We start from the raw sequence: 12100 nt of genomic DNA on the forward strand, positions 1-12100 counted from the left end.
AGCACAACTGACTGTAGCGTAGTAAGTGCGACAGAAAGCTGGTGTTTACACTAGTAAACAAAAAGCCTGTCGGTAAAATGCCTTAAGAATGAATGAGCGTAGAGCCTCTTCCTGCTTACGTTTCAACGAAAACCCCAAGTCTAATCCTTGCAAAACGGATTCCAAGCTGAGTCAAAGGAGAACTGTTTAATAGTTGTTGCCATCTTCCTTGCTTTCTCCAGCGTCATGCAGTTTGTCGTCACGCCCTTTAAAACCCCGCCCACTTTGCATCCAGACAATCAAAACACAGCTCTGCGTTGTGATTGGCCCGCCAGTTCTAGGGCCTGGGGCATTGTTCGAGGTGAGACCCACTCGCAGGAAAAAAATTAGTTTGGTCGCTGGCGGGTGGGGCTAGTTCACTAGGATAGCAAATCCGAACAAAAAGTAAATAAATAATGAAATGGAAGAAATCAGCAAACTTACTCTCAACCCCTTTTTAAGCTTCATTTCTGGGTTGTATTTTATAAATTTTTCCTTAATAATTGTCCTTACTTTTCTACGATAATTTAATAAAATTCCTCCATATTTTCTATGAAATATTTACTAAAACTTCTATCAAAGTGCTTGGCCCCGAGCATGTTCACCTCAGAGCTATGCTGTGAGCAGTGGCAGAAAAAAGGAGTTTTATTTGATCAGTTTTGCTGATGTTGTCTTCAGAAGCCTTCCTGTTTCTTACCAGGAAATCTGCTTCTGCTAGTTTGTCTTTGTGACGTCTTCTCTGTGGATGGGGCTGCCTCGGTAATGTGATCATCAGATTGTGTGAATTACATTCCCATCAGCCTTGCTTCATCTGATCTTGCCATTATCCCACCGAGCCTGTTGTGTTTACTCGCTTCCCTTCCTCCAGATCAAATATTCAATCAGAAATCATTCATCAGGAGCTCAAGGGAAGCTACTCTGCTGAGGAACTAATGGTTTAAGCGGTAATTATGTTCTCATCCCCAGTGATTATGGAGGCAGGCATTTCTTTAAGTTAAATTGGTAGGTTTATACCCCTGACTGGACAAGCCGTGTGTTACAGAAATTTCACAGCTTCTTTTTTTCTCCCGTTTGGGTTTAGAACTTGATCTGCAGAATAAAAGATACTTTATTACAATTATAGCATTGAAAGTTGAATATAACTCTGCATCAGAAAGGGCTGAAATAATTATCTAGTTTAACAATCGATTCATTGTTAACTGAAGTATAGAGACTAGCTGACAGAATTTCATATGTTAGAATTTTGTAAAAATTATTCTTTAAGGAACTTTTGGCTTTTTGATTATTAATCAAAAAAATAATCAACAAAGTAGTTTAATTTGCAAAATAAGGGTCAGTTGTCGCCCTAGCGTCAGACAATATTTGGTCCTACTCCAAATGATTGTTATATTTACTCTATAGCTGCTGTTCGATTTTTAGAGTAAATTTTTTTACTCATATTGGTATCTAAATCAAGAAGCCCTCTCAGAGACTGGCAGGTAATCGACAGCATCCAGAGTAACAGTTACACTGCATGGCTGTAACATTTTACAGTGATTATTAACACCAATACTTGAGCAGAGCCAGTATAGTTATAACTACTCAATTTAGAGTTAAATAGGTTAATTCTGAATTTATAACACCCAATTCTTTACAGTGTAGTTAAAATAAATTAAAATCTTTATTTTTTTAGAATAGAAATCCCCAAGCATCCGATTATTCACCCCCCATCTGTCTCTGTGATGTCCCGTAGGATCAGACCTCTCCCCTCCTGTCGGCCATCTTCCAGTGCTGCGACCCAGCAATGACCCAAACCATTTTCCTGCAGCCACTGACCCAGCTTTACCTCCAAGTAAGAACCCAGAGTTGCCGCTCTTACTCTGGAGTGTCATCAATGTGCCTGCTACCCATGTCTGCTCCATTCCACCTCCTCTTTGTTAATTTTTTTTCTCATTCTGTTTTCTCCCGGTCACTTTCAATATGTAGACTCATGTTTTGTGTAACAATGCTGATTGGTTTTAAAGCAGGGTAGCTGGGAAGTTTATTGGCCAATTATTGGGGTACCCTGGGTATACCCTTATGGAGAGGGTAAAATCAAGGACTGTGAGATTGCTCGGTATGGTGTAGCCGGAGCCCAACCCTAGAGCCAGGCCTGGGGTTGTGGCTGTGAGGGCCTGGTTGCTGGCCCAGCCCGAATGGATGACGTGGGCCAGCCCTTCGGTAGACCCACCACCAACAGAGGGATCCGTAGGGGTCGGGTGGAGTGGTCTGGGAGGGGTTTGGAGAGGCTATGGAGAAGGACTAGCGGTCAGCCACGAAAGTGTTCTGGTAAACTGTCCGCCACCTTAGGAGGGGGAAGTAGGTCTTCACCAGCACCATTTACAGTGTGGGTGAGGAGCTGCTGACCTTGACTAGGGATGTGGTTGGGCGGTGGAAGGAGTACTTCGAGGATCTCCTCAATCCCTTGTCACCTCTTCCAAGGAGGAGGCAGAGGCTGGGGACTTAGAGCCGGACTCGCCCATCAGCCAGGCTAAAGTCACCAAAATATTTAGAAAGCTTCTCAGTGGCAGGGATGGGATTCATCCTGAGTACCTTAAGTCTCTGGATGTTGTAGGACTGTTCTTGCTGACATATCTCCGCAGCATCACGTGGAAGTCAGGGACAGTACCCCTGGATTGGCAGACTGGGATGATGGTCCCTCTCTTTAAAAATGGGGATCGGAGGGTGCTCGAATTACAGAGGGATCACACTCCTCAGCTCCCTGGTATGGTCTACTCCAGGGTGCTGGAAATAAGGATCTGGCCGATAGCGGAACCTCTGATTTAGGAGGAACATTTTGGTCGTGGCACACTGGGCTGTCTGTTCTTTGGCTGCGTCTCAATTCGCAGGCTGCGTACTTCCAAGGACGCAGCCTACCTAGCCTCCGGAGGACCCAGACTCGGTAGGCTGCTCCGGAGGATCCTCAGCCGTTGGTAAATGGGACGGTCTAGCCTTTGGAGCACTTCCTGGTTGCGACACGACGTCATCACGTTTACCCCAAACAGCGCGAAACAAAATCCGACAGCTCGAGAAATACGGAAAGAACCAACAAAAAAATAGATATGGAAATGTTTATTTTTTTATTTACTTGTTATTGGAAGAGGAGAGTCGCTTTGACGGCTTCGGCGGCAGCAAAACCTGCGACGGATTTTTCTCAGGCTGGCAGAGCGCAGTGGAGAGGTAAGATTTACCTGCTATTATTCTAACCCACAGGGCCTGCTAATGATCAGAATATACCAGTTATTAAACAAACGCTTGTCAGCAGATTGATGAATATGTTTAAATATCAAGTTTTATATTTATTTGTAAGTTTGTGATTTATTTGTTTTTAACTTTAGTAATTTGAATTGAATAGTTGAATGTGTACAAACCCTGTAAATAACTGACTTAAATCACTACTTTTACTATCACTAATGTGTTGAGAAGCCAAACTGTTGAGAAATAAACCATTTTTTGTCTAAATCGTTATCCCCTTACTGCCTGATTATATATATATATATATATATATATATATATATATATATATATATATATATATATATATATATATATATATATATATATATATATATATATAAAATATATTTATATATATATATAAACATATATAAACGTAATACAGAAAAAAAAATCAAAATATAAAAACGAAAAAAATATTTTAAATAGTGGATCTAGATGAAGTAAAATTTAATTTCTAATAAATCATGTAATAAAGATAAGGAAAAAATATAGATGACTGAATAAAAATAAATATTTTTCTCTTTTTTTTCTACAGGTCATAACAGTATGTGGTGTCCTGCACAACATCTGCCTGGGAGCGGGTGACATCATGGCCCCAGAGGATGAAGAGCAGGACGACATGCCAGAGGATGAGGAGGGGGAGAACGTGTAGGAGGCAGTCAGTGGTGCTCCATGGAGGGACCAGCTGTCTGCCGAGGTGTCTGCCCTGGAGGAGGGTCTACCCGACCACCGTTACATTTAGATGGCAAGTAGAATCACATTTTAGCTGTTCTTATTTAAGGGTTATAAAAACAGTTTTAGTAAAGTCATTATTTTCTGCGTCTTCTTGAACATTTTTAGTAACATGGCAGCCATCGATTGGATCAGCAGTGGAGAGAGGCAACCCCCACCCTCCAGATGATGTCCCACTCGCAGTCAGAAGACTCCAAGCTCATCTGTGTGGCATCCCATCCAGTCCAGCACCACCAGGGACTCCTGATCAGTCACAATTGTATATATATGTTCTCTAGTAATATTTACTGTATATCTTCTGTAAATAGTTGTAGTAGTTAATTTTAAAATCTAATGTCAATAGTTAAAAATGTTTTTAATAGTTTATTGTAAATACTTGCTTCTCTAAAAATAAACTGATGTCACTGAGAAGTTGTTCTAAGTTTACTTAAATTACAAAGAAGTGATGAAACAGATAATGTAAAAAGGTTAAAAGACTTTAAGAACACACAGACAACAATAACTTTTATAAACAATTTAATAATTTAATTTAACCATAACAGCAACACAGAACCTCAACTTGTTTAAAAAAAAAAAAAACACCAAAAAAATAATATCTGTCCACCATCCTCTCCAATCAATGAAATAATCTGTCCACCCTTTCCCGCCTCCCTCTGCCATCTCATCTCCTCCCTGATTAAATCCACCAACTCGTCACTCCTTCTTCTTCTCTTCATCCTTTCCCTCCTCCCTCATCCTCATTCTCTTCCTCATCGTCACCCTGATGCTGCTCAGCCTCTGCAGCACCTGGCCCAGGTGTGTCCTCAGGGATGGAGGCAATTAGGATAGGTGGGGCAACAGAGGACCTCCGTCCTAATACCCCATCCATGAGGACAAACCAGGGCCAGGTGGCAGCAGTAGGATTCCCACTGACCCCCTGCCCTGTCCAAGGATCTTTGCATTCCTAAAGTAGAGGAAAACAATTTGTATCAACAGATGCTATTTTCTGTAGTGTTTCTTTAAAGCTAGAAAAAAGGAATGTTTCATGATTTGGATGGATTGATGAAATTCTACAGAAAAAGACTTTGGAATGGTAACCTGGAGATTACTTTTTCAAGCTTACTGAAAGTGTAAATTAACATGAATATAATAAATGAAAGATGTAATTTCCCTACACACACACATACATACACACATATATATATATATATATATATATATATATATATATATATATATATATATATATATATATATATATATATATATATATATATATATATTTATAAATATATATATATATGTATATAGGTGTGTGTGTTTCAATACATTATCCAAACCTGAACATACTTTAGATTTTTTTTTTTAAGTTGTCCCACACCAGGATCACTTCTATCACAAATATGAAATTTACAAAGAGTGGCATCTGAGCATCATTTGTTGTGATCAAAAGATTATATTTGTACGTTGGTGTTTGAACAGGACTTATTTTAACTTGTGTGACTTTTACATAGAAATGCAACATGTAGATGGAATTCTGCCTCAACTCTTCCCTCCATCCGCCTGCAGCAGTATTTTTGGCCCCGATGATAAGGTGGTCATTTTATCCACTCCTCTGTCTGCTCCCTGGAACAAAATGACATGTAAAGCATATTTCTGTTAAGTCAACAGGCAAAATGACTGTTTTGTATAATTATGCCTGTATTGTTCTTCAAGCGAATTATACTTTAAACCTTATTATACTGTACTGTAAATAAACTACATTATTGAGTATTAAAACAAAACGTTTGCAGTATTAACAGCCCAGTACAGTTGGACTTTCTTCAGCTGCATTAAGCTTTAACAGCTCTAATCCTTTGTAATAAACTGTTTAAGAATAAAATGATCTGATTAGTGAGGGATACGGCTATCAGTACAGTAAGATGTAGGTTAAAATAAAACCTAGTGACATTTGTATGAAGGCTTTTAATTGTTGATGAACATCACGTATCAACAGGTTAGCTCTTAGCTGTAGCTTTAGCTGCTCCTACACATCCCGGTGGCTCCGTTACCGTCATGTATTTTAATAGATGTTCATAAAAAAAAACAAAAAAAACAAACTACTTACATTTAAAGGTGTTCTCCGCACTACTGTCGGCGCTGCTGCTGCTGCTTTCGGTTGTCCGTAACTTGAAGAAAATCCGACTTTCTTCTTCTTCTTCAACTACTTAAAAAAAAAAAAAAAAAAAAAAAAAAAAGAACCGCGCAAAGCACCTCGGGAAATCTGGTGGGAGGCGAGGCCACTAAGGACGGTAGCGATGCATCCTCAGAATTCGGGGAAAAGGAGGACGCATTTTGAGGCTGCATTTTAAGTGTCCTCAGAATTTTTGCCAAATGGGACGGCCTCCGCGCAGCGTTGTGACGTCACCGGCCTCAAAATGCATACTACCAACGCAGCCTTTGTATGACCGCAGCTGGAGCTTGGTTCAAAATGGCCATCAGTAACTCAGACATGTTCCTGGGGCATGTTGGTCTCCGCCAGGGCTGCCCTTTGTCCCCGGTTCTGTTCATACATTTATGGACAGAATTTCTAGGCGAAGCCAGGGACCGGAGGGTGTTAGGGTTTGGGAACCTAAAGATATCGTTGGCCTCATCAAACCAGGACCTTCGGCGTGCACTGGGCCTTTGAGCAGCCAAGTGTGAAGCGGCCGGGATGAGGATCAGCACCTCTAAGCACAAGCATGTCAATGTTGTAATCCAGGGTTTTAGTTTTTCCGTAACCGTGAAAGCTTGCTTCTCCAGAATCCAGTGCTGCAGGACTTTACTTTTGCATTTGCATTAAAACATTTGCATTAAAAAGTTGTCACTTCGAGTATAAAGCATAGATCTAGGTGCTAGCTGCAATTCTCTGTTCCCTTCTGTGCAACAGCATGCTCACTTTAATCGTATTAACGCCACCTAACAAAAATTTTGTGTCTTACTCTTCGTAAAGGTATTGTGACTAAAACTGAGTGCCTCTTTGATTTGAAGATTGCTTTTTTCTAAATTGTGATTATATTACAAATGCAATTAATTGCCCAGCCCTAATTCAGTACGTCTCCCCCTCCATCTCCTCTGTCTCCTCTGCAGACTGGGAGGCTCGTGTTGACAGCCATGGCAGAGTGTTCTATGTGGATCATGTCAACAGAACCACCACTTGGCAGAGACCTGGTAACGGTGGAAAGTGTAACCACAGCATCCCTCGCTCTGGTTCCACCCAGCAGATGGAACAGCTAAACAGGAGGTAAGCAGAAGAAGGCTTTATACATAACCTGGTGTGACAGGAGTATCTGATCTTTGGAGAGTCTAAAGGAAGTTTCTTGGCCGCCTACAGAGAGCCACTCTGTCCATTTTGAAGTAAAATAGCTCCTATGCTGCAGCTCTTAACACCAGGCCAGCGTTATGCATTGGCTACTTAAAGGAATAGTACACCCAAAACATGATTAGCCTTCATTTTCTACTCACCCCCATGCTGAACAACACTCTGGAGTACTTTTTTGATATCTCAAATGCATCTGGAGATCTGGGAGGCTTCTTGCTGTCTGCTGACATTCAAATAATGGAGATTTATGGTGCCCGAGGCAGAAAGGTCCATAAAAGTCCACAAAAATCGTGTCAATATTCCTCCATACTGCTCGTCCAATGTATTCCAAGTGTCCTGAGTGGGTAGCGTCAGCGTCTGCTCTGCCAATAATGCAAGCGTAGAAGAAGAAATGTGCTGTTTACCTGTGCAAAGAAAGAAACAACGAAAGAAAAATGTCTGAGGACTTCAGTGTTGAGGAAGAGCATGAGTTCTTTGCCGAGCTGAATGCGCACTTTCATCTGGTTTGGTCTGCCGCGGTTTCCGTAGACTCGTGAATGCGCTTTTAGGAAATCCTATACACTACTGTTTATGCTCTAAAAACATTCTAAATGACTTTGTTTCGAGTAAGTTCTGGATGCTACCCACTCAGGACACTTGGAATACATTGGACGAGCAGTATGGAGGAATATTGACACGTTTTTTGTGGACTTTTATGGACCTTTCTGCCTCGGGCGCCATAGACTTCCATTATTTGAATGTCAGCAGACAGCAAGAAGCCTCCCAGATCTCCAGATGCATTTAAGATATCAAAAAAGTACTCCAGAGTGCTGTTCAGCATGGGGGTGAGTAGAAAATGAAGGCTAATCATGTTTTGGGTGTACTATTCCTTTAAGCTCTGCACTGGTGGCTGAAGTCTGCCTTTGGTGGATTTGTCTGTGAATCCTAATGCTTTTTTTCCAGCAGCTCAACCTCAGTCCTCTGCCCTATTTCTAGTATTTAACCAGCAACAGCTGGATGAGATGAATGAACTTTTCCATACATTAGTTCTAATCAAAATTTAGGGCACTATGTAGTGTTTTGACCTTTTTAAATGAGTGTCCGAACATCGAGTGGATGAAAAAGTAATTCACTTACATTTTCCCACATTGTACCCTCAAAAGTAGCAATCATCTATGGTCACTAGATGAGCAGATATATCCCAAATTGTTTTGCAAGAGCTCTCCTCGCAAAGCATGATTGGATTTGTAGTAGCGGTGCAAAAAACAAAGATGGCGCATGTAACGTGCAGGCAGGTGGAGTTATGTGCCATTGGGAAGTAAAAAGTAGTGATCATCTCTCCGTTGGTCAGTTATCTAATTTTTATATATAAAATACTTTCAGAAGTTTGAATTCTGAATATAACTGGATTTCTCCTTTAAAATGGCTTAGAAAAGCATCCAGGCTGCAACCAGATTCTTTCTTTTTAGTGCATAAATGGTTATATCTTGGGCTGCAACGAACTATTTTTTTGCAAATCGATTAATGATTTTTTGATTAATCGATTAATAATCAGATAGACAGGAGATTCCTTAAGGAAGATTTTTTTACTAAATTAAACCAGATGGAATTAAAACTTCTTCACTTGAGTTCTACATAGAGCATATTGACCGACAAAAACATTTTTTTTTTATGCAAAATGTTTATATATTGTATATTTTGTAAATAATATCACTACCATAACTGTTTTACAATTTTGACATAACTGCTCTGAGTGGGTCGCTCTGTCAGCTTAAGGCATGTTTTTCTGTATCTATAGTCCAGTTAAGGATTAATTGATTACTAAATTAGTTGATGATTATTTTAAAAAATTATTAATCTGATGAAACGCTTCAGCCCTAGTTACATCCCAGACAATTGAACGAGGCTGACACCTGCTGTTCAGAAAAGGAACTATAATGTTCCACAGTAAGCCTGCAAAGAACAGCAAGAAGAACCAACTAATACTAAGGATACTCATCCAGACTCTGGCTGCGTCAGAAAGGCCAGATTTAGCTGTTTGAACGTGTTAAAGAAGCTCCTCCCCCTCCCTCCGGACACTCTGCTTCTTTGTGCAGGTACCAGAACATCCAGAGGACCATGGCCACCGAGGAGGACGGCAGTAGTCGGAGTTCAGACGGTGAATCTGAGCTGCCTCAGACAGGTGAGTCAGTCTGTCATCCAACAGCAGCACACCCTTTGGGATTAGTATGATTTAGCCTGACCAGTCTCCCTGCCCACCTGCAGGCCCCTCCTCCCCCGTCAACCATCAGAAGGTCACCTTTCTCCTTCAGTCGCCAGCCGTCAAGTTCATCACACACCCCGAGTTCTTCACGGTGTTGCACAGCAACTATGTGAGCCTTCCTCATGAAACTTAAGGGTAGATAGAGTTTGGTCAGAACAGGAACATCCTCCTGAACTGCGGTTTCCCTCTGCAGGCAGCGTACCGCATGTTCACCAGCAGCAGCTGCGTGAAGCACATGATCCTGAAGGTCCGCCGTGACGCCAGGAACTTTGAGCGCTATCAGCACAACCGGGACCTGGTCGTCTTCCTCAACAAGTTTGCAGACACACAGCTGGAGCTGCCAAGAGGCTGGGAAATCAAGACCGACCCCCAAGGAAAGGTAGCATCCCTCCTTTCATTTCTTTAACTCTCCTTCTCAGATTTATTCTGTTTTTTAGTTTTTTTTTTTTTGTAGTTTCAGATCATTAAAAAAACATGTAGTGTCCAACTTATTGGATGTATAACACTATTTTTATTCATTAAAGTAGGAAAACAATCCAAACTATTTAACTACCGAAAGCCTTTCTGCCTATTTTACTAAAATATAAAAAATGATCTAATTTCATCCCATCTTGATTCCTGCCACACAAACACACTGCAGACCGATTTAGAAATAAGCAAACATGTCTTACATTAAGTGTATTTACCCTCAATTTGAGCAGGTAAATAAGATGATTTCCCAATGGAATGAGTATTTTTTGTCATGATTTTTCTAAGGCTCGGACCCACATGCAGTGAAGCCAAACAGAGACACAGTATAAAAGTTCAACGGGTTTTATTGAAGATTATTTAGAGTTCAGCTGGAAACTGGAAGACGAGCGGAAGAGAGACTGTTAGATTCAAGCTCAGTGGGAAATTGGAGTTGTTAATCTTGAAGGAGAGGATTTGTTGCCACTCATGTTTCCAGAGAAGAAGAGACACATAGACTCCAGTCTGTGTGATGGTCTTCCAGAGTTAGGCCCCGTCCACACGAAGTCAAACCCTGGCCTAAACGCACAAATTTTTCACCAAACCAGCCTCTCATCCATACGAAGCCGGCGTTTCGGGGGTCTGTAAACGATCTTTTTTTTATAAAGCCTTCAGAGTGGGAAGATTTTGAAATGCCGTTTTTGCGTTTCCATCTTTAAGCTCTAACTGCATTTTTTTTCTTACACGCATGCGTCATAGCGTCGCCTCTAAACACGCATGCACGACACAGTATCACAACAACAATGGCGCCGTACTGTGTTGAATGGTTGCTGCTCATGCTACTCACCCTGCTGTCGGGCTTACAACAGAATCTTCTTCTTCTGGAATATCTCCAGGAAGAACAGAGCAATATCGACGACATAGTTCAGCACCTGAATTTGACTGAACCACGAAAATGGACCCGCAGGGCAACCATGTATAAATTTTAGTGCGCATGCCCAACATTTCGTCGCCTATTTTTGCTTTGGCACCACAGCGCCACTTATAGGCCTGGCATACATTTTGCAGCGTTTTCATGCATTCGTGTGGACGATCACAATTATTTTACGTCTCCGTCTTTACGACAAACGTTCTGGAAAATATTAGCGTTTCGTGTTCGTTTTGACTTCGTGTGGATGGGGCCTTAGTTTGATTCAGTGGAGGGTGGAACAGGGTTTACCCAGAACTCGGACGGAGTGGAATAATGCAGCCGCTGGTTGCAACTCAGTTTTCCTGTGGTACTTGAACGGGTCGTGGTGAAGATGACTTCCTTACTCAGAGAGTGATCTCAGCGTGCTCAAAGGTCCTATATATATATATATATATATATATATATATATATATATATATATATATATATATATATATATATATATATATATATATATATATATATATATATATATATATATATGCTGCTGGTCGTAAATGAAGCTTAAGGATTTTTTCTGTCTCTGCATTATGGGCAGCACTGCTACACACAGCCCGGTGTTCTGCCACACCAGAATACCCATAGTCAATATGCAGGCGCAAGACGCCAGATTTCCACTTATCCCTTTAGTTTTGTGACAAAACGTTTCCCTTTAGTCCATGCGTAGAAAAAAACAATTTAAGGTCAGATCAACATATGCTTTAAAAAACACCAAAAAGTAAGTAATTAAGAATATATATATATATTTTTTGTACGTCTATAGGATACACGCCCGTTAAGGTATTTTTTCTACAAAACTAAAGGAATAAACTGGTATTGACTATGGGTATGGTGGTCTGACGAGGTCTGCTCATCTGACAGAACATCGCTTCAGAACCAATCATTCATTTTTATGTCTCTCTGCCTTTTCTTTCCTCCAGTCTTTCTTTGTGGATCACAACAGCCGAGCGACAACCTTCATCGACCCTCGCATCCCGCTGCAGAACGGCCGACTGCCGGGCTACCTGGCCCACAAGCAGCACCTGCAGAGGCTCCGCAGCTACAGTGCTGGAGAGGTGCAGTATGGTTCTGCTCCCATTTGGCCAAAACGTTTCATCTCAATAAGACATTTATT

At 41.0% G+C, this 12100-nt stretch overlaps 1 protein-coding gene across 2 annotated transcripts in view; it reads left to right on the top strand.

The window, feature by feature from the left end:
- LOC119794254 (E3 ubiquitin-protein ligase HECW1) overlaps positions 1-12100 on the top strand; it is a 103075-nt gene that overhangs the window by 58669 nt on the left and 32306 nt on the right. For both annotated transcript variants that reach the window (XM_038301715.1, XM_038301716.1), the window contains exons 11-16: positions 1751-1849; positions 7096-7249; positions 9403-9488; positions 9572-9678; positions 9763-9948; positions 11907-12041. In XM_038301715.1, the coding sequence (XP_038157643.1) occupies positions 1751-1849; positions 7096-7249; positions 9403-9488; positions 9572-9678; positions 9763-9948; positions 11907-12041 (767 nt within the window). The remainder of the gene's footprint in view (positions 1-1750; positions 1850-7095; positions 7250-9402; positions 9489-9571; positions 9679-9762; positions 9949-11906; positions 12042-12100) is intronic.

Source organism: Cyprinodon tularosa, unplaced genomic scaffold (genome assembly GCF_016077235.1).
Source record: "Cyprinodon tularosa strain WSP-4 unplaced genomic scaffold, ASM1607723v1 ctg472, whole genome shotgun sequence".
Taxonomy (NCBI): Eukaryota; Metazoa; Chordata; class Actinopteri; order Cyprinodontiformes; family Cyprinodontidae; genus Cyprinodon; species Cyprinodon tularosa.